The 22,628-nt window shown below is 53.3% G+C and overlaps 1 protein-coding gene across 2 annotated transcripts; it reads left to right on the top strand.

Moving 5' to 3' along the window:
- On the top strand, positions 1-22,291 carry NAPB (NSF attachment protein beta; the record flags this gene model as incomplete). 2 transcript variants are annotated; one of them, XM_080716174.1, is made up of 11 exons in its annotated part: positions 1-98; positions 9,484-9,563; positions 11,613-11,729; positions 13,450-13,496; positions 13,628-13,705; positions 16,443-16,498; positions 16,615-16,699; positions 19,384-19,488; positions 20,428-20,496; positions 20,885-20,935; positions 22,181-22,291. In XM_080716174.1, 11 exons carry the CDS (start codon positions 1-3, stop codon positions 22,289-22,291), a joined length of 897 nt encoding a protein of 298 aa, XP_080572300.1. The 2 variants fall into 2 exon arrangements, with proteins under 2 accessions (XP_080572300.1, XP_080572301.1); XM_080716175.1 differs by lacking the exon at positions 11,613-11,729.
- Positions 22,292-22,628: the final 337 nt, after the last annotated feature.

Genomic DNA, 22,628 nt, shown 5'->3' with positions numbered 1-22,628 from the left:
ATGGACAACGCAGGGAAAGAGAGAGAGGCGGTCCAGCTGATGGCGGAGGCCGAGAAACGAGTCAAGGCCTCCCACTCCTTCCTCCGGGGGCTGTTCGGGTGAGCACAGAGTGTGCGTGCCCTACGGGGTCTGCGGCTGGGCCCTCCTCAACCAGTCGCCACCGCAGGGCCCCCCCACCGCTCGCTCCCGGTGTCCCCAGGGCGCACCGAGCGCCCCTCAGCTCCCAGCGCCCCCATAGGCCCCCTTGGCCTCCAGAGCTCCCGTGGGCCCCCCAGAATGCGCCTGGCCCTTACGCATCCCCCCAGAGGCCCCCTAGGGTCCCCAGTGTCCTCCAGAACGCCCCTGGGCCCTGTGCACCCTCGAGAGACGCCTCCGGACCCCCAGTGATCTTTGAGTCCCCAAGAAGTCACCCGGCACTACGTGATCTCCAGAGACTCCCCGCAGCTCCGAGACCGCGCGAGATCGCGCCTGGGGCCCTATGCGCCTTCCAGAGATCCTCCAGGGTCCCCTCTGAGTCCCCGACTACGCGCCTGAGGCCTTCACGCCCAGCAAAGACCCCATCCCCCGATCCCCAGTGTCCCCGAGAACGCACCTGGAGCCTGTTCGTTCTCCAGGTCCCCTCCGGGCCCCCAGTGTTCCCCCTGAAGGCCCAGGAACACACCGGGGGCTATTTATGCCCCCCCCAGAGGCCTCCTGCAACCCCTGTAGTGCACTGAGGGGTCTCCAGAGCCTCAGTACAGCTCCCTGGAACCCCAGAACCTGTAGGGGCCTTGCAGAGAACCCTTCCCCCAAGCGCCCCTAGGAACCCCAGAAGGCCCCTGGGTGCGACCTCCGGGACCCCACTCCCTGGCTGGCCCCCTGTGCTGCAGGGATCCCCGCCCAGCCCTGCCTGGAGGGACCCCGCCCATAGTGGGCAGAGCCTGTGCATTGGGCAGCTTTGGGGCCGGCTGGAGCGGGCTGGGAAGGGATCCCTGGACCCAGCCTGACATCTGCCTTGTCTGTGGTGTCTGGGGTGGGGGAACAATGGCGGCCCATTCCAGAGGTGGAGGGCCGCTGGCCTCAGCCCAGGGCCTTGTGCCCAGTAGAGACTTGTTGGATGTAGTGTCCTCAGCAGTGATTTTCCCTCCCAGTGATTGATTATGCGCTGATTAAGGATAAGGAAGAGCTGGGTTTAAACCAGCGTCTTTTGGGGAATTCCTTATTTTCCTGTACACTTTCCCATGCCATCCTGGAGAAGGTTTTTAGTTCCGATCTCACAAAAGCAGAGCCTGCCCGAAAGCCTGTGGAAAATGTCAGGGCTGTTGATTCTGTGAATGATTCAGCTGTTTGGTGTGACAGCCGCAGAAATCTCTCTTGCTTTCTTTTTTCCTTTTGGATTCTTAGTTCAGAAAACACACCCAAAGAGCTTGGACTTGTCTTCCAGCTTCATTCTTTTGGGCACAACAAATTATAATATTTTAGTATTATCAGTACCTCTGTAGGAAGTGCTCACAAACAGTGCAAGTTGTTTTTTTGTTTTTTGTTTTTTTTGGTGGTACTGGGGTTCCTGGAAGCCCTTCTACCTCCGAGCTACACTCCCAGACCTATTTTTATACTTTTTAAATTTGGAAACAGGTTCTCTTAAGCCAGCGCGGCTGGCTTCGAACCTGCGCGATCCTCCTGTCTTCGCCTCTCCCAAGCGTGGGGATTACAAGCCTGCGCCACCACGCCCGGCTTCAGGGCAGTTTTATTCAGGGCCTGGTAATGGGGGCTGAGAAATGCAGAAAGCTAAGGCCGCTGTTCTCAAGGACACTCATCCTGACTGGCTTCTGAATTTCCCATTTGATATGAGATTGAAGATCTAGCCATAAATCATAAATTTGCTTCCCCTTTCAAAGTTATAAGGAGAATTGCCCAGTATTTGACACTAATGCCAAATGAAAACGCCTTTCTTTGATATCACAAAATACTTAAAATTCATTCGGATGAAACTTAATGTCATGGCACCTCACACCGGGAGGTGGTCTTGACATTGCCGTGTCCTTGGAATCAGGATGTGCTGCCCAGAGGGTGTAATTGGCAGAGGAAAGGCATGACTGCCCTGGGTGCTTGCCTGTCTCAGGGCCACGCACCCTTTGGTCAGGGGAACTGGGGCAGTTCTTGAGCCAGTAATTCCACAGGCTTTTGAGGAAGCTTTTGTTCTTGAAGCACCGTCTCCGGCCCTTGTGATCTGGTGCCGTTGACGGGCCACGTGTGAAGGCTTTTGTCTTCATCATTCACGCCCAGTTGACGCACACTCAGTCCTTGCGTCCCAGCTCGCGCACGTGCGTCGCTGTCGGCTGTTCACCCTGCTCTGGGACCCGGCTCGCCTCCAGAGCCTCAGGCTCCTCTGCTGTAAAATGGAGATTAAGAAGAATACTTCTCAGAGTGTGCGAGGGTCATGGGTGTATGTTCGTAGAACACTTCGATTGTGGATGTTGCAGGTGATAATTATGAGGTATTAGTTTGTATGTTTATCAAAATTGTCAGCAGGGAGCAAAGGGCCAGGTGAATTAAGTGACTCCTCCAGGATCTTAAACCCACAACTTAATGTGGTCATTGGCCTTTTGGTGAAATAACTCACCTGAAATAGCTGTGAACCAGTTAAAGGACTATGCAAGAGCTGTTTCCACTCTGAAGTCCTGCTGTTTCTGGTAATACCAGATCCTGGAAAAGTTGGGGGAAGAAGAGTACTTGGAATGCTGGGCGTTTCAGTAATACTGTATAATTATTTGAAGCTAAAGACCAGGTCTATTTCTCTGTTGCAGTGGGAAGATTTTTGTATCAGTTTGAGATGTTCCTCTGCCTTAACCCCCTTTCCGTACATCTTCATTTATAGTCTATCTCCACATCAGAATCCCGAACTAACAACACAGAATTAGCTAAACATGCCGGCCGGCACAGCACTGGGCTCACCTGTGTGAGAGGTGCCCGTGTTCCAAGGACGCAGCGGCCAACCAAAGTGCTGGCCTACTGCAGGTACCTCCCTTCACAGGCACCCTTGATATCCTGATTGGCCAGAGCCGATCGTGAGTTCGCCCACGTCACTAGCTTTGTCCCCCACCCACGCTGGTTTTGTGGCAGTACTGTATTCTCAGTGCTGTTCCAAGCCACTCTAGTTGCTGTCAGTGAAATTAGATGGAAATATGAATGGATAGCCACAGGAAGGGTCAGTCAAAGGTGTCTTCTGTGTGGAAGGGACAGATTCCATGCTCTGCTTAGTAGACAAGGTGCCAGTGTTCTTTCTCTGCCAAAGGAAATTGGCTGATGGGATGCCAGCATCCCAGGAGCACCATGCTAGTGTTCACCAGCCTCCCAGGAAGCTCAGGTGCCAGTGTTCTGATCTTCTGCTTGGCTGCTACTTAGTTAAGTAGTCATCTGCTTTAGTAGCTGCAGAATCAGACCTTGTTTTTTGTGCTCTAGTACTAGTAGTACAGTAAAAATGGCTACCCAAAGAGTTAGCATTCCTTGCCAGAGATGCGCTGTGGAATTTTGTAGCTGATTTCAAATTCTTATTTAGAATCTTAATGAATTGCTGGTGTGATCTTCAAGTGGCCTGAGTCTCACAGTAAGTTAGCTTTGCTTTGTGAAGATCTCTTTCTAAGCGGCTCCCTCTCGTTGCTAAGAGACCATAGGCAGAAGATAGCCTTCTCGCCACAGGGAAGCGAGTGGAGCCCAAGGACGGTGGGAAGATGTTCCCCTGGGTTTGTGCACTCTTTTTTTAAAAATGTTCCAGAATCTCAAGGCTTATTAAAAAGCTAAAAATCTGGCAGTGTCTATATAAAGTCAATGAGGGGCCCCATGGACTATCGTGAAATAATCACGAATCTCTACCCTGTTAGCCATTTGTAGAGGTTGGGACTGTGTCCTAAGCATCTGAGGCTGTCAAGTGGCAGTTTGGGCCAAATGATAAATTGTCCGGAGTGGCTTTGTCTTTGCATTTTTGAGTGTTTGCCATGTATTCTCCTTGTCGTAAGATCAAATGGACAATAGGGCTCACTTGTGGTGGGCGTGGCCCTGGGCTATCCCTTGTGTGGCAGTGCCCAGTGCCCCACCTGGCTGAGCAGATCTCTGTCTCTGGCCTCCCTTCTCTAGAGCCCGGTCTGTGGAGCTGCCTCCCCGTCTTCATTGGCCTTCCCCCCAGTGCTGACTTCCCTGCTACAGAAATCTCTATTTTTCTGTATCCTGTAAGGGAAACTAGTCTTTCCAAATGATTAAATCCAGAAATAATCTACTGTAGGTTATAGAACTGAAGTATCAGATAAAAATTGCTCTTGGAATTGATACTATCACAGAATAGATACTTGTACCTGGCAGAAATATTACAAGCTGATTTTGAATTTGCCTCTCCTTTTCCTAATACTTTCTGTATTTGCTGGTTGTTTTAAAAGGCACGTGGGAACTTTTTGTGACGCTGAGGATGGAACCCAGACTTTAGGCATGTGAAGCAAGCGCTGACCACTGAGGTGCAGCCCCGGGTCATTATTTTATTTTATCTTGGGACAAGGTCTAGCTAAGTTGGCCAGGCGTGGTGGCACACGCTTGTCATCCCAGCACTTGGGAGGCTGAGATGGGAGGATCGCAGGTCCACGGTCAGCAACTTGTGAGGCCCTCTGCAACTTAGTGAGACCCTGTTTCAAAATAAAGAAAAAAAAAATCGGGCTGGGATGTGTATCTCAGAGTTCAATCCCCAATACTACAAAAAAAAAAAAAAAAAGAAAGAAAGAAAAGAAAAGAAAGGAAAGAAGGAAGAAAGAAAGGAAGGAAGGAAGTTAGCTAGGCTGGCCAACCTTTTGCCTCAAGTCTCCTTAGCAGCTGGGATTACAAGTGTGTGCCACCGCACCTAGCAGGATATAGAACGACATTTTTGTTTTTGGTGGTCCTGGGGGTGGAACCCAGAGGCTTTCTACCTCCGGGCTATACTCCCAGACCTATTTTATATTTTATTTGGAAACAGGGTCTCGCTAAGTTTTGCTGAGAGCCTCACTAAGTAGCTGAGGCTGGCTTCGAACCTGCGCAATCCTCCTGTCTCAGCCTCCCAAGCATGGGGATTACAAGCGTGCGCCTCCACGCCCGGCTACAGGACAACTTTTAAAACAGTAATGTGGGTCTGCCCGCCCTTCCTGGATGGCGCAGTCAGTACCCCATTGCAGCCTGTGTGGGCTGGCCCTCTCCCAGGCACAGGCTAGGGGCTAAGCAGCAGTTGCTGGAGTAGCGAGGAGGTGTGGACCCCTGGCTGTCCTTGGCGGGATGACCCCCAAGGGGGTCCTGCCGCTGCCCAGCTTCCCCTGCTTCTGCAGCACAGCAGGGGCCCGCCCACCACCGTCCCTGAGACCTTTCTACTCTTGTAGCTTCCGCCTGCAGCTGTCGCCATCCTGGGGCATCTCACTCTGGGTGTGTCATTAATTCCCACCAGTCTACTTTGATGTCTCCTCCTCCCACCCACAGTTCTAAAGTGGTGTGTACGATAGTTGCCAGTGAGGTAAAGTGCTTCAAAACAGGAATTACTCAGCCTGGGGAAATGGAGACTCAGACTATTTGAGGTTGGATGGCTTTTCATCGCGTTGTTTGCCGGCCCCTGGTGGGACTTGTTGGGACCTGGTGGGGTTGGTGCAGGCCCTCAGGCCTTCTCTAGTCCCAGAGTTTGATTCTCTTCCCTGGGCATTCTCACCTCCTTGCGATATTTCTCCCCTTAATGGTTTCTGGCACATCTTGATTTCAACAGATGTCTTGGTCAAGAATTGGGAGTCTGTCTTTCCCTGGGATTGGGTGATGGTCACAGGTGCAGGGTGGTTGTGGGCTGGCTTGGGCGATGGTCACAGGTGCAGGGTGGTCGTGGGCTGGCTTGGGCGATGGTCACAGGTGCAGGGTGGTCGTGGGCTGGCTTGGGCGATGGTCACAGGTGCAGGGTGGTCCTGGGCTGGCTTGGGCGATAGTCACAGGTGCAGGGTGGTTCTGGGCTGGCTTGGGCGATGGTCACAGGTGCAGGGTGGTCCTGGGCTGGCTTGGGCGATGGTCACAGGTGCAGGGTGGTCCTGGGCTGGCTTGGGTGATGGTCACAGGTGCAGGGTGGTTCTGGGCTGGCTTGGGTGATGGTCACAGGTGCAGCGTGGTCCTGGGCTGGCTTGGGCGATGGTCACAGGTGCGGGGTGGTCCTGGGCTGGCTTGGGCAATGGTCACAGGTGCAGGTGGTCCTGGGCTGGCTTGGGCGATGGTCACAGGTGCAGGGTGGTCCCGGGTTGGCTTGGGTGATGGTGACAGGTGCAGGGTGGTCCTGGGCTGGCTTGGGTGATGGTCACAGGTGCAGGGTGGTCCTGGACTGGCTTGGGTGATGGTCACAGGTGCAGGGTGGTCCTGGGCTGGCTTGGGTGATGGTCACAGGTGCAGGGTGGTCCTGGGCTGGCTTGGGCGATGGTCACAGGTGCAGGCAGCAGCTCCTGGACTGGCTTGGGTGATGGTCACAGGTGCATGGTGGTCCTGGACTGGATTGGGCGATGGTCTTGGGTTGCAGGGGTGGTTCCTGGGTTGGCTGTTGCTGTTTCCTTTCATAGTGGAGGAAACGTTTTCTTCTGCAAGGTCAGAATTCCGTAATACCACAGACAGCTAATTTAGCCAGCCTGGCCCCTCTGTCTCATTTAGCCAGCCTAGCCCCTCTATCTCGGCCTCCTGCCGTGCTTACGTTATGTCACTTGGTAATGTAGATTCTCTTCCCCAATCTTGTTTCTGTTTTCAAGAATCTCTGCATAGCAGTCACTTGAAATAGTTGGGTATGATTTCTGAATATTTGAGCTTAAAACTCATAAAAATCACGCTTTCTACATATAAAGCACCATAAGCCGTTGGGGTCATCTTGAAGGTGCACCTTTCTCACTCGTGGAGTTTGCTGCTGTGTCTGTTTATGGCAAGTGCAGGTTCTCTGACGACGTAGCGACACTGCCTCTGATGTTGCCGTTTCAGGAGTGGTGAGGGTCTCCTGGTCTAGAAGGTCCGTTGGGTATTTTTATAAGATCGCCAACTTTGAAGTTGGTTCCGGCTGTACTGCTGGCCTGGCCCGGTGACACAGCAGGCCATCCAGCCTGCACCCTGTGTTCTTTTCTGTACGATGAAGGCAGTGTCTTTCGTGTGTGAATATTAGGCCTAAACGCTAGTGTACTGTAGTAGCTCCAGCCCTGCCTGTGTCTGTCTCTGAAAATAAGGGTAAAGCGCATTTTAATTAGGCTGGTTTTACTTAGAAACCTTAAGAATGACTGCACTGTAATTACAGCTCAGGATTTCTGGTGCTCTTCAAAAAAATGACACAAGAAAGTGGCTGGCTTTTGCTTTCTGTTAGGTCGGGAGCCACGGCTAAGGTTGAGAATGCTCTCCGCAGGAATTTCCCGCTGGGGAAATCTGCCGCGCCGTTCAGTCATTCGTCCCCATCTGGACGCTCTTCCGCGGGCCGTACCTCCCGGCTCCATGTTCTGGGATCACATTTCAACCTGACTTTGTTTTCTTTATTCATACTGGAGATGGAACGCAGGAGCACTGTGCCTCTGAGCTTCATCCCCAGTCCTTTTTCTCTCTTATTCTGAAACAGTCCTGCCGTGTCACCAAGGCTGCCCTTCAGCTGCGACCCCGTCTCAACCTGTGCTGTGCTATGCTTCCAGACGGTAGCACTGGGCGGCCCTGTCTCTGTAGATCTTCCTGCCCTAGACCTGCCACGTGCGTGGAATCTTCTCTGCAGCGTGTATTCAGGGCCGGCCTCATGTGCCGTGACTTAGAGCTCCATTCCTCCTCGCTGCCTGCTGGTATTGTGCAGTGTGTGTACCACATTTTACGTACCTGATCATCACCTGAGGGACAGTCGAGCTGTTTCTCCTTTAAGGCTAGTATGACAAATGCTTCTGCGAACACTTGTATACAGGTTTCTTCTGGGAATGCTTTTGCATTTCTCTTCAGTGTGTGGAACTGCTGGGTCGTGGTTCCTCGGCATTTAACCTTTGGAATGTAATGGCCACGCTATTTTATATTCCTGCCAGGAGTTTCTCAGGTTGCGGTTTCTCTAGACCCTCCCCAGCTCTGGTCACTGTCTGTCACTCGATGCCGGCCGCCTAGGCAGGAGCCCTGCTGTCTAAGCACGCCAAGTGTTGGTTTGCATACCTCGGTGGTAACGACCTGAGTGTCTTTTCATGTGTTCAGAGCCAGTTATAGATCTTCTTTGAAAAAATATTCAGACCTTTGTATGTTTTAAAATTGGGTTATTATTCTGTACTAAGTAGTAAGAGTTTCTTGTAGCTAAAAGGTTTCTTATGAGATAAACATATGATGTACAAACATCCCAAAGGGTTTTATACCTCAGGCCGTTGATGCAGTTAGGATCCGTTCTGATTGAGCACCTACTCTGGGACAGGTCTTCCATGGCTCTGTGTGGCTCTTTCTTTTGATTGTCATAATAACCCAAAGGTATGGATGGTGGAGGAGTGAGGCCAGCCTGGGCCACTCTGTGAGCAGCCAGGGGTCCGGCTCCAGCTGCCGCCGGCCTCCCTGTGCGCCTGACCAGGGGCTCTGCTGACGCGTCGTGAGCGGAGTGGGTGGGCTCCCGGCAGCTGTGCCTGCTCGTTCCATTCTTGTGGGGTCCGGTCTCTCGGGCTCAGCCTCCACCTCTCCCGTGTCCGAGCCTTTGTGTCCATTCTGAGTTCTGTGTCATGGGTACCACACAAGTAGAGTCTACTGGGTTCTGATTTTCCTCTGGTTGTTTTATATTTATAATGTAGACATAAGATAGACAAATGTCTTTCATAGAGGGGCCTTAACTTAGTAAAAGCAATGTTGAATTAGGAAAACTTTCAGGGAATTATAAAAGATTTGGCTTTTATGTAAGAAGAAACTTCTGAGTAGCTAAAGTTATCCTGGTGAAGAACTTTCCAGAACGGTGTATGTTCAGGCGGCACTGGTGCGCCCTGGCTCGGGCCGTGGGAATGCCTCCTGCACTGGCCAGGGCTGACCGTTGGCCCTGAGAAGGGCCTGCCCGCCAGAGTGGCGGCGGACGCGGCGGGGAGCAGCGTGGCAGCCTTTGCACACTCCAGCTTTCCGCCTTTGGATTTTAAGTCTAAACAACATAGTGCAAACTCGAACAGTAGCGAGGTAAAGGTGTCCTTCAAAATGTGATCTCCTTTGAAAAGCACACTTCTCACTACTCAGACTGATAGGAAACTTGAAAGGACCTGGCTGCGGTGTAGTCCCTGCCTTCGGTCAGATCTGTGTCTGACTCTCAGTTGCGGGTCTGCTGGGCGGCCGCCTTGGCGGGACTTCACCAGGTGCACCTGCGTCCTCCGGAGTACCAGGAGCAGGAGTCCATCTCCTTCGAGCACTGTTGTGTCTGACAGGAGCTGAGTGCTCAGTACATGTTTATTGTTCCAGGGAGGGAGGAAGAGACTGTGGATGGTGTTATAATAAAATGTAACCCAAGGTTTCAATTTCTCTTAGAGGAAATACAAGAATTGAAGAGGCTTGTGAAATGTATACCAGAGCTGCAAATATGTTCAAGATGGCTAAAAACTGGAGTGGTATGTAAAGAGATTTTGTTTGCTTTTCAAATAATCCCTTAAAATTATTTTGTGGGAGAGGATGACTCGTGTCCTCTCATACAGAGAGAGACCGCTGGCCTGGGACGGGTGTTGAGCTGCAAGGACCGCGGGCCAAGAACTGGCTTTGCATCCTGCCTGCAAGTTTGAGCAGGGGACAGGGTCTGTTTTGGTTTCTATAAACCACCTAGTTCGTAGGTTTGTGGTAACTAAAGAGTTAAAACTACTTGGAATTAGGAAGAGTAATGATCCTCACTTCTTACTAACATGCTTGACTCGGCAGCGTCCTCACTGCTCTCCTTGGACACGACTCCACGCAGCGTAGAAAAGACTTGTTTGCGCAGCTTTGTAGATTTCCAGTTTCAGTCTGAGTGAGGCTGGGGTCTCTGGAGTTCGGGGCTTGTCGGTGGAGAGGAGAGGGGAGAGCCAGGGCTCTGCTCACATCAGGGAGGCCGGGGGCAAGAGAGCCCGCAAGAGGGTTCAAGACAAAGCCCGAGATGCACCCAGGGGCCTCCTCCAGCCACACGCACCTGCCCGCTCAGCCCAGACTCTCAGCGAGCCTCTGAATGCTGGTCAGTGCATGGCTCCTCGGGGGACATTCTGTTCCACTGTGACCGCGCTTGAGTTAATACAGTGCCACGAGGAATGGAAAGCAGTAGAACTTGAGAACTGCTCGGGGCATGCGTGCCCTCAGGTCCTTGCCTCGTGCGGGTTGAGAGTTTCCAAGCGTCCCTGCTCTGAGACCAGTGAGACGGGCAGAGCGAGGCCAGGTCCTTGGGAGTCTCAGCAGGCCCTTCCCCACCCTTTATGAGAGTGTCTCCCTTGGACGCCTGCCTTTCCTCCAGTGCCCCTCACACCTGTGACACCTAGGAACAGCACAGCAGTAGAGGGCCCCTGGGTCAGTCCTCGGGCAGAACCAATCCATCAAAGTCGAGACGAGAGGAAAGCGCTGGCTGGCGAGGGAGCGTGTTACACAGGGGTGCTGGTGTGCAGGCTGGCGAGGGAGCGTGTTACACAGGGGTGCTGGCACGTAGGCTGGCGAGGGAGCGTGTTACACAGGGGTGGTGGCACGCAGGTTGGCGAGGGAGCGTGTTACACAGGGGTGGTGGCATGCAGGCTGGCGAGGGAGCGTGTTACACAGGGGTGCTGGCACGTAGGCTGGCGAGGGAGCGTGTTACACAGGGGTGGTGGCATGCAGGCTGGCGAGGGAGTGTGTTACACGGGTGCTGGTGTGCAGGCGCGGCCGAGGTGCGCTTGAGGGTGGCGGTGGGAGTGGCCAGAGGGGCTGTGGCCTGAGCCAGGCGCTTCTGCCTCGGAGCCCTGGGAGCCATACAGGCTGGTGTCCCCACTCAGCCTGCCGTGGCCTGCAGCACCCAGTGGCCGTGGTCCTCGCTCACATTGCCCGGTGGGGCCTCTCCGCTTCCCACCCCAGCTCTGGGCCAGGTCCACCTGACTGAGCGGCGCCTTCCTCCATCTAGTCCTGCTCCTAGAACAAATACCTTACACCGGGTCATTTTGTAATAAAACCCAGACGTTTGTCGCCCCTGCCCCGCAGGCTGAGAAGCCAGCAGTCCACTGTGTGGCGAGGGCTCGCTCTGCTCCCAAGGTGCCGGCTGTGTCGTCCGGCCACAGAAGTCAGGGCAGCTCCTTTCCACAACCCCCATGCCGTGTCCGTCACTAAGTCCAGGGAAGCGATTGACAAATGCCTACTAAATCAGCTCTTCCGGCCTCAGCCTGGTGCCTTGCTCCAGCTGTTTGCAGCTGGAAGCCCCTTGCCAGTGCCCATTCTGTGCTTGTAGACAGCCGGTCCTGCCTCCTAGGCCTGGGGCGCCACTGGAGGATGGAGGCTTCAGGCAGAGGAGCCGGCAGGCCGGGCCGGCTCCAGCTCACGAGCTGCTCAGCGCGAGGCTCTACTGGCTGTGGCGAGGCTGGCTCGCTGTCTCCAGGGAGGGAGCCCTGCTAGCGCGCTGTCCGAGCTGTTCTGCAGGAGATGTGTTCCTCCGTGTTTAACTCTGGCTGCTTCTTCTCCAGCCGCAGGAAATGCGTTCTGTCAGGCTGCCAAGCTCCACATGCAGCTTCAGAGCAAGCACGACTCCGCCACCAGCTTTGTGGATGCCGGGAACGCGTACAAGAAGGCCGACCCGCAAGGTGAGGCGCCCCGCCCGCCCGCTCCGGGTCAGCATGCGGGCCTTTGCAGTCCTGCTAAAGGGATCTGGATTTGGAGGACTAGAGAGATTTTGGTGACTTGGGAGTTTTTATCCGGGCAGCTTAGGTGCCAACCGCTTTGTTGAACTCCAGTTGTGTTGTTTGGAGAATTGTTTGCCAATTACCTTTAATTATATCTAAGACTTTTTACGTCTTGATTTTGCAAAGTAAGTTTTTGATCATACTAGGAACTTCTAATACCCAGTGAGTTAAGCTATACTTGGTGGGAAATTGTAGTATCCAATGGTTAAAAACATCTTAGTCACATAGTATTTCTTTGTCTTTTTTAAGTGATTTTTTTCAAAGTTTTATGTTGAGGAAAGAATGAAATTAGATATTTAAAGAGGTAAAATTTTGTAAATGTTACTTCTTTTTCTTTAGTAGAATACACTTAGCGATTTTAAGTATTTTATCTCCCCCTCACGCAACAAATACATAGACAGCTCTGTGTCTCCTCTTTTTCTTTTAGCAGTCCACGTAGCTTAACACACAAATGCTGACTTTTACAAATAGGTCAGAATGAAATAAAATATATTTTGGGGGCTTTTGTGCGAAAATTGATAAACTGACTACACAGTTTATTTCTGAAAGTGAGCATCCGAGCTGAGTGCCAGGGGGGTGGCAGGGTGGGAGGAAAGGCATCAGGACTCCAGAACATGTTGCGGGGTTAGAATCCTGGGTACAGTCTCCAGAACATGATGCGAGGTTAGGACCCAGGGCAGAGTCTCCAGAGACCACTCAGCGCCCACGTGGTAACGAAGAACCACATGAGCCTGAACGTCCATGACCTCGAATTCAGAAAAAGGCTGCGCACGTGGACAGCGCCCCTGGCGGGGAGCTCCATGGACTGCCCCTAGCGCTAGTGGAGCTACAGCTAGGCAGCACTCTGCGAAGTTTTCAAAGCATTACAGCGAGTCCCAAGTTTTTAATCCGGTCTGGCGGACTTGCTCTAACTTTGGTTGTCTGTCTGCTTGTGACTTCAGCCAGGCTTTCCACAGCTGCCTCATCCAAGCTGAAAACTGGGGGCTTGGCGCGGCCAGCCCCTTCCAGAGGCAGACAGACAGACCACATTCTGTGACGGGGGTTTCTTGGCTCACTCTTTCAAGAATGGGTATACTTTATTAGCATCATCCTCTGCGTTTTTCCTTCTTGGGAATATCTCAGCACACCAAAAGCTAGCACCTTTGAGACATGGTGCACTCGTCTAACTTGGCTTGAGAATTGTCTGAACACACATTGCAAAGAGTAGAGCCTGTTGAAGTGATCTCTCTTGAGAAGTGGTGCCATCTACAAAATTAATTTAGACCCACATGACACTGATGAATCCATTTCCATTACGTGTCGGCGGGCAGGCTGGGCAGTACTGGGGACGATCCCTGTGCTCCTGTTTGTAAGTCTGTCCCCTGGCTGGAAACCTCCCGTAAGGGCTGAGAGCGGCTGAGCTCTCGGGCATGGAGGAGCCCGTGCCCGAGTTGGCTGTGGCTGCCGGAGACAGCACGCTGCGAATCTGGACTGGGCGTGACTTGGTGTTTGCCTCTTGCTGAGCGGCTGCCCTCGCCCCACTGCATGCGCTAACGTTCTGCTGCAGCCGAGAAGACAGGCTCACCTGAACCCTCTGACTGAACGGCTCTTTCATTGTCTTTCTTAACTGCCCACGCTTCAGAGGCTATCAACTGCTTAAATGCAGCCATCGACATTTACACAGACATGGTAAGACGGCATTGCTTGAGTGGCCGGGGGCGCCCTGGAGACGGCTTACAGTTGGAGTGTTATTTTCTGTCCCCAACCCAACTGGCATTCAAGTGGGTGAGCCAGGTGGGTGACTCTGGCCCCTCCCCCAGGGAAGGTTCTCCATCGCAGCGAAGCACCACATCACCATCGCCGAGATCTACGAGACCGAGCTGGTGGACATCGAGAAGGTGAGTGAGGCGCCGCTCCGGGGCCCCGGGACCCGCGTGTGCACAGGTCCACCGACGGCTCCGCGGGCCTCTGCGTGGCTGGCTGGGCGGAGGGGCCGCTCCGGAGTGAGCGTGGAGGAGGGAGAGCCGGCTAGGATCCCTGCTCCAGCGTCCTGCGGCCACATTCATGTCACAGCACTAGTGTGCCCGGGAAACTCTTGTGCTGTCCGCTGACATCTCTGAGCCTCGGGAAGGAAGCTGCTTATTGCTGTCTGTGCGGGGCTTCCACATCTGTCTGCGGCCCAGGCCTGGCCCTGGACTCGATTCCCACTAGCACCCACTGGCATCCAGCCATGGCCAGAGCCAGCAGGTCTGAGGCTGGACGTGGTCCCCAGTCCACCCTGCCGCCGGGTCCCGTCCACTCCCCTGCGCATGACTCAGGTGCCCCGTGGCCGGCGGCTTGCCCCTCTAGTGCGTGAGGCTGACTTCCCACACCTCTGAGCTTTGGTCGCCATCAGAGGCCCCTCACGCCTGCTAGTTAGCATGACAGGCCGCCTGGCGCCTTGCCTAGGCCACCCCTGAAGCCTCCCGCCTCACGGCTGCGGGCCCCATGGTGCACAGACAGGCTTGCTCCTCCTCGCTCCTGTGGCCACGTGCCCTCTAACTGCGTCCCCGGAGGGGCCTTGCTCTCCGCATAGTCGGCTCTGAATAAATGCTTGCCACCTGAGCAGCCGCGCCGTCCTGATGGCGAGCGCTTTGGGAGGTGGGAGGCAGCGCGGGTGGTACTAGGTGGGCATTGGTCCTTCAGGCTTCTAGCTGGCCACCGGCTTTGGATTATCGGTGCACATCCGGCTATCCCATGTCCCTCCTATGGCACCCCACCCCACCCCGCAGCTACCACACTTTTCTAAGGAACACGCTGGTCTTTTTTTTTTTTTTGCGGTTTTGGGGATGGAACCCAGGGGCATTTGACCTCCGAGCTACATCTCCTGCCCTATTTTTTATTCTTTAGTTTGAAACAGGGTCACTAAGTTGCAGAGGGCCTCACTAAGTAGCTGAGGCTGTCTGCAAACCGTGATCCTCTGGTCTCAGCCTCCTGAATGCTGGGATTACAAGCATGCGCCACCACGGCTGGCTTCCACCCTGGTCTTTATCACGTCCGCATTGGCGTGTGCGTGTGAGCAGTCTCTGAGAGGCCACCTGTGGTCCTGGGGGGGCCTCGGGTATTCCCTGGTGGGCTCGATGGTGGCCAGGAGGAGGCAGGCTGGCCTTGGCCAGCATGTCTGGGGTGGTGCTGAGTAGGAGGCCCCGGGTCCTGCAGAGCATCTTCCTGGCTGCGTGTCCTGGCCCCGGCAGGCAGAGGAGCCCTTGGGGGCAGGAGACTGGGTCCTTGCGCTTCTGCTACCAAGGCAGTCCTGGGCCGCCACCCCGTGTGCCTCTCCATGGCACTGGGAGTGGGCAGAGCCAGCCCAGAGCCCTCCTCTTCCTTCAGAAACTGCCCTTTGTCCTGTGGCTCAGAAACCCCCTCCGAGTGCCTGCCGTCGCAAGATCCGACAGCAGGTGGCGCCTTCTTTTACTCATGTCTCCTGTTAAAAGCGATTTTGGAAGAACGCACACATGCAGGCACGCAGGCTTCACTGATGTTTGCCCTGATGTTTGGACTTCTGCCTTGTTGAGAAACTTCACTGTTTTCTCTTCCCTGGTTGGACTCCAGAGACCGTGGTCAGTGGTGCGTGGCATTCAGGCTTGAAAATGTTACCCAAGGCCCTGACATCTGTTCCTCACGGATGATTTTAGCCCCTCTAATCCTCCTGGGTCTGCTCTCGGACTTGTCGGACAGTGCGGTGTGCCAATTATAAACCTACATTACTTCTCTTAGCTTCACAGAGTGACACACCCAGCGCTGACCGGCCCTCTGCAGTGGCTCTGTAGGTCTGCCCTGAGCCCCGTCTCCCTGGAGAGCCTCCCTGGGAAGCCTGGCTGGCGGCAGCGCTTGCTCCTGGGGCCGCTCTGCGACCTGGCCTCGCGCCGGGCTCTGGTTGGCCTTCTGCCTTCTGAGTCGTGTGATTCCCAAGGTCCTCTGCACAGCCTGGCCAGGCCTCAGGGCCTGCCGCAGCCCGATTCCTTGATGCCAGTCGGCTGCCCCACATTTAGATGGAAGGCACCTGGTCTTCCAGAAGCCACTGTGGCATTGGGAAGGAGTCTGTGTGCCACAGTCGCCATGGAGTTAGAGCACAAGGGGCTTCTCTCAGCTCGCAGGCTGGGAGCTGCGTGGTGTGGTAGGCGCATGATATATCTGTCCTGTAAGGGTGTGTAGGCGCCAGCCCGTGGGGTCCTGCCCTGTGAGGGTGCCTGGGAGCCCGCCAGCGAATTCTGCCATCTTTCACTTCGACTTCCAGGCTCACTGCAGACCTGGCCGGCGCTGTCTGGCTAAGGGGAAATGCAGAGACCCAGAGCAGAGCACAGAGCAGGCTGGACGGCCAGCCACGGCCCAGCGAGTGTGTCTGCGTCCTTGGAGACTAGGCCCCAAGGCCCTTGGCGCAGGGCACACTAGGAAGGGGGTGCGGCTGGGCACTTTCTGTGGTGGGGGAGGAGCAGGTTTTGACAGCGGGCAAGCACGCTGCCACCAGGCGGCTTCCGGGGCACGGCTTTCTGGCACTCCCCAAACCAGGGCCGTTGTGAGAGGTGTGTCCCTGGAGCAGCTTGACCTGCAGCTCCTCGGATGCACTCACAAGGATCAATAACATTGTGTTTTCAGGCGATTGCACATTACGAACAGTCTGCTGATTATTATAAAGGAGAAGAGTCGAACAGGCAAGTATCCTGGGCTAGCCAGTGAGGCTTGCCGTGGGTGCAGGAGGCACGCCGGCCTCCGCCTCCGGCTGCATCCTTCGCCTTGTTGTTGACTCTGCTCTGGTTCTTGACTCCAGCTCGGCCAACAAGTGTCTGCTGAAGGTGGCAGCGTATGCCGCCCAGCTGGAGCAGTACCAGAAGGCCATCGAGATCTACGAGCAGGTGAGCGCGGCCCGTGGGGACGAGGGCCCATCGAGGCCCGCTGGCAGTTCTTCTGGGCCGCAGTGTCCATCCACATAGCGTCTCTGTTGAGCACCTACCACGCCAGGCACCAGAAGGTCTGGGTGGGGTCATCCTCGCAGCGGGCAGTCCACAGGGTTGTGGGACTGGCTCTACGTGATTCTAGAACATTTCCATCATCCCCAGAGAAGCCCGGCGCCCTTCCCCTCCCTCCAGACTCAGAAAGCCCATCTGCTCTGGCCGTGTGCGCTGGCCCGTCCTTGCACGTTGATGAGGTGGCCAGCAGTGCCCCTGTGACTGGCAGCTTTCATTTGGCATGCCGTCTCCAAGGGCTCTCCATGTTGCAGTGGGTATCTGCACTCATTATTTTTCGTAGCTGAGTAATACTCCAGTGTGTTCTTTCACTCATCAGTTGGTGGGCTTTTGGGGTGTATCTTACACTTTGGGGCTATTGGGAGTGATGCTGCTCTGAACGTTTGTACTTAAGTTTTCTTAGAGTATTTTTTGGTGTTCTTGGTTATATGCCTAGGCCGTGTGGTAGGCCCATGTTTAACTTTCTGAGGGACCACCGAACTCTTTGCACAGCGGCTGCACTGTTTACGTTCCCTGAAGCAGCGCGCAGGGCTCTGACTTCCCCACACGGGGTTTTCATGGTCGTCTGGTGAGGGTGGCTGCGTCTTGTGGGTCTGTAGCGACTGGTGACGGGACCTCTTTTCGTGGCTTATGGCCGTCGGTACCTTCTTTGGAGAAGCGTCTCTGCAAGCCTCTGCCCATCTGGATTGGGTCTCTCGTTGCCATGTTGTAGATCTCTGGATTCTGGGTGCCAGCCTCCCAGATACACGCACGGTGAGCAATGCTGCTGCTGTTGCACAGGCTGCCTTTCTGCCTTTTTTCTCCTTTTTTCTCTTTTGATGGCTCCTTGTCTTGGTTTCCAGTTGGATTGTTTTTTAGTGTTGAGTTTTTGGAGTTCCTTGTTATACTGGATATTGATACCTAACAAGACATGTGATTTGCAAGTCTTTTATCCCAATCTGGATTTTTCCTTTTTCCACTGTTATATAGCGTCCTTGGACACACAGAACTCTTTACTTTTTATTTATTTATTTGGTGGTACTGGGGTTCCTGGAAGCCCTTCTACCTCTGGGCTACACTCCCAGACCTCTTTTTATATTTTTAATAGGAAACAGGGTCTCTTAAGGCAGCGAGGCTGGCTTCGAACCTGCGTGATCCTCCTGTTTCCACCTCCCAAGCGCAGGGATTACAAGTGTGCGCCACCATGCCCGGCAGAACTCTTTTACTTTTTATAAAGCCAAGTTGATTTTCTTTTTATGTTCCTGATGTCCTATCAGAGAAATCGTTGCCAAGTGAAGTGGTGTGAAGCCCTGTCCTGGTGATTCGTGCTAAGAGCTTTGCAGTCTTGGCCCTTGGGTTAGGTCTTCCGTCTGCTGACTTAGTTTACCTGTATGCATAGGAGGTGGGCGCCCGGCTCCATTCCTCCGCGTGCAGAATTCCAGCTGGCTAAGCTCCATTCTTTGAAGAGATGCTTCTTGTTACTAATCGGTCCTGACACCCTTGTCAAGAACTCCTTCCACTCTGTGGGTTTGTTTCTGGGCTCTGTCTGTTCATCTGTCCCAGGCCAGAGACACTTCGTCTGATGACTGGACCTCTGCAGGAGCCTTTGAAGTCAGGAACTTTGAATCCTGAGAGCTTTCGCCTTTCGAGGTGTTTGTGGCTCCTCTGGACTCCTGTGTCTTCATATAGGTCATAGGGTCAGCTTGTCAATCTCTGTAAAGAAGCCATCTTGGGTTTGGCAGGGAGTATACTGACTGCTCGACCATTGTGTTTCATCCATGTATGTAAAATTGAAAGCTGGGGACTTAATGGGCTGAAGCGTTCTCCAGAGAACCAGAACCAGTGAGGGGTGTGTGCCCGCACCGTGCAGGTCATGAAGAAGGAGGAGAGGGGTGCCTGAAGGAACGACCTGCTGAGTGGGCTGAGGACCCCGACCTGCTGTCCCTACCCGAAGGCCCAGGGAGTGGGTGGCGCACGCTGCACCCAATGCTAGGACATTCGGGCTGTTTGTTCAGTGCAGGCCTTCAGCCAGTGAGGTAAGGCCCACCGCACGGGAGGCCTGTTTACTGAGCCGCCGTGCTAATTCACGTGTTGGTCTTATCATCCAGAAACACCCTCACCACGGCAGTAGCTGGGCACCCATTCAGGTTGACGCACAAATTAGCCCTCACGGTGTCCTCACTGAACAAGAGTAAGCCATACAGTCTGTCCCTTTGGGGCGCCCGTCCACTGATATCGGTCATTAATTTTGTTCTGGGTGTTTCAAGGGCTGGCCTGTCCTCCTCATCCAATACACAGGTGTTTGTTTCATATAAAATGGCCGGTGCTTCTAGTTGTACTTAGCTGGAAGAATAGGGGGAGCGTGTCTGCCCTTCTTCCTGGAAATAGATCTCCCGAGTCATTTAACAGGTTGGCACTTCAGGCATTAATATTTCTTGTCCAGTAAAAATGTCTACTGTTTGGTATTCTGTCAAAAGATGCATCCCATAGCTAAATTAAAATACATACTCACATATTTTCTAAAGGGCAGCAGATGGATAAACAAAGAATTGCTTTGCCTAATGTTTTGCCTAAGGACTGCTTCCTGTGCCTAGGTCGGGGCCAACACCATGGACAACCCTTTGCTGAAGTACAGTGCGAAGGATTACTTCTTCAAAGCAGCCCTCTGCCACTTCATCGTGGACGAGCTGAACGCCAAGGTCAGGCTCCGCGCGCCTCTGCACGTGCCGGGCGCAGCGTGCTCTCGGTGGTGCCGTTTGTTTGGGTGTTAGTAGCAACATAAATTGGGTACGTTACAAATAATAATTCTGTGGTGTGTGTGCCATCCAGTCTCTTAAACAGTTATCAAATCTTTTTCCTTAAAATCTTCCTTCAGTAGTTTTGCTAATAAAACTGGAATAATAAATGACTGGAAGGTGTCAGTTTTGGAAACTGAGAAATGGAGTTGGAACGCAGGTGGGGAGAGGCTCCAAGCAGAGTGGAAGTGGGGAGATGGGCAAGGATGGGCCCCTCGGTGTCGCCATGTCCTGATGCAGAACTGAATCAAAGCCACTAAGAAGACGAGGATGTCCTAGGCTCCTTCAGCCTTCGGCAGGAATCTCAGTGTGGCTTTTTGGAATTTGCATAGAGTTAAGGAAGAGCATGTTCATTGAGTGAATGAACAGACATCTTGCTGTGACATTTTCAGAATTATATTTCATTCATGTCTTTTCTGCAGAAGTCTAACTTTAAAAAAATCATAGACATGATGGGGCATGCCTGTCATCCTAGTACTTAGGAGGCTGAGACGGGAGGATTGCAAGTTTGAGGCCAGCCTTAGAAAGTTAACAAGACCATTTCAAAATAAAAACAGCTGGGGTGTAACATAGAGGTAGAATGCCCCTAGATACAATTCACAGTACCAAAAATAAATAAGTAAATATAAAGATAGAAAGAACCAATTCAAAAATTTATTCTTATTTGGAATTTGAAGTTCAAAATAAATGGTTTTCCTGTGTTGATTTTGATGTTGAGTTTAACAGCATACCTCTTAAACACTTAACCGGGGTGTCGGTCAATCTTTCTGAAGTTCATAGGAAGTCAAAAGCTGGGCTTCCTGGTTCAGTAAGTGTGACATTGACAGTTGTTTTTCTCTCTAGCTTGCTCTTGAGAAATATGAAGAAATGTTTCCCGCATTTACTGATTCAAGAGAATGTAAACTATTGAAAGTAAGTCGCGAGGGCGCTGTAAGGAGCCTTTGCTGTGGGGTCGCGGGGCCTGCACGGGGACCTGAGCTGGGCGGGCCGGCAGGCGGCCGCTGCTGCGCTCTGAGCAGGTGTCTGCCATCCCAGGACCAGAGATGGAGGCAGCGAGTTACCACACAGCGCTTCCTTGAGTCCCGATGCTGGAGTCCAGACTTCGGTGACTTTGGAATGGACTTGACTACTTCCCCAGTTTTGCGAGAGACTTAGCAACGTCCATATGAGACGACGATTTCTAGATTAAAGTGTCATTTAGAAATGTGAATTTGGGTCTTGACCAAACCAACTCACCCTTCCCTTCCCTTCCTTTCCTTTCCTTCTCCCCCTCCTTCCTTCTGCCTTTCCTTCCTACCAGAAACTTCTAGAAGCTCATGAAGAACAGAACAGTGAAGCTTACACTGAAGCAGTAAGTGGCGTGTGTGGGTGGGGTGCGGTACGCTTCTGAAGGTTCACGCTACTCACGCGAGCTCTGAGCGCGGTCCAGCGCCTCGCTCCCGGCACGCTCAGTGGGCGTGGGCTGCTGGTCTCACCATGGGCTGGTGGCCAGGCTGAGGGTCCAGTTGAGTTCAGCCCTGTTTCTCGACTCACGTTCAAAACGAATTTAGCTGTGAGGCTAAATTAGGAGCAAATATCACATACTGTTCCAATTTGCTATTTCAGTGTTTTCTTTTGAAAATGATCTAATCCACAAATAAGGATAAAATAGATTTAGTTAAAATAGAATATATAAAACTGAGTAGTCACGGCCAGCTTCAGCTACTTAGTGAAGCCCTTTGCAACTCAATGAGACCCTGTTTCAAAATAAAGAATAAAACAGGGCTGGGGGTGTTGTTCAGAGGTAGAATGCCCCCGGGGCTCCATGCCCAGTACCACAAAAAACATAAATAAGTAAACAAAGCTGAGTCTTGAGTTTGCTATATTGTGGCACAAGTTAAGTAGCAGTTTTTCTTTGCTTTCCGTCTTGCTCTCTGAGGCTCTCTGGGCGTCCTCCCTCCGTGGCAGGCGCACCTTGGCCCGTGTAACTTGCTTCCAGCCCACGCTCACCCCGCGCCTTCACTCCGCAGTGGCGCCCTGGCCGGCATGGGGCGGGAGCTGGGCTCCTGCGCCTCACGGAGCCGCCGCTGTGGCCGGAGAGCACCGACTCTCCTGCTCCTCGCACCCGCAGCTCTCTGTCAGCTGGACCTGCCCCTCTAGTACAGTTCACCATGTACATGTTGCCTGCGGAGCTCTGTAAAAGCACAGAGATAACTGGTCACTAGCACCATCAAAGAGTTAAAAGGAAAAGTGAACAGTTTTTGGGTTTGTTTTTTGGTGGTACTGGGGTGGAACCCAGGGGCTTTCTACTTCTGGGCTACACTCCCAGACCCATTTTATACTTTATTTGGAAACAGGGTCTCACTAAGTAGCTGAGGCTGGCTTCGAACCTGCACGATCCTCCCGTCTCAGCTTCCCAGGCGCGGGGATTACAAGCGTGCGCCGCCACGCCCGGATAAAAGTAAAGAGTTTTTAATAAGGAAAGATAACAACTGCAGTGGACCCTCTCCAGTGAAGAAGTGGGCAGATGGCCGCTGTAAGCCGAGCGCCTTGGGTCGCTGTCGCTTTGTGCGAGTGGGTCTGTTGGAGTAATTCCTCCTCTTCTTCCCTGAACCAGGTGAAGGAGTTCGACTCAATATCACGCTTGGATCAGTGGCTGACCACCATGTTGCTTCGTATCAAAAAGTCCATCCAAGGGGATGGAGAAGGAGACGGAGACCTAAAATGAACTGTCTGTGTCCTCGTGGCATGCAGCTCACTCCTCTTTAGTTTTGTCTTAGGGCCCAGTGATCTTCATGGATGCCCGTGTAATGGCTTACTTCCGTTGCATCTGAGCCCGGCGGCCTGTGTCCCAGCTCCCCGTGTCTGTGTTACTGTGGAGCAGAGGCCCGTGCTTCTCAGCCCCCCAGGGCTCCCGGACGCACGCCTTCGTCCTGTCCTTGTGTTTAGAGCCCGTGAGGGTGTTGCCACACATCTTTGTGTTTTTTCTTGGACTCTAGCACTCGGCCCATTTGTTCGAATAGATGCTTAGCAAATTCTCTGTGCACTGGGCGTCGGGATGGATA

Source organism: Muscardinus avellanarius (assembly GCF_963383645.1).
Source record: "Muscardinus avellanarius genome assembly, chromosome: 19".
In the NCBI taxonomy this organism is placed as follows: domain Eukaryota; kingdom Metazoa; phylum Chordata; class Mammalia; order Rodentia; family Gliridae; genus Muscardinus; species Muscardinus avellanarius.
Note: the sequence above shows the minus strand (reverse complement) of the source record. Positions and strands in the feature narration are given on the sequence as shown.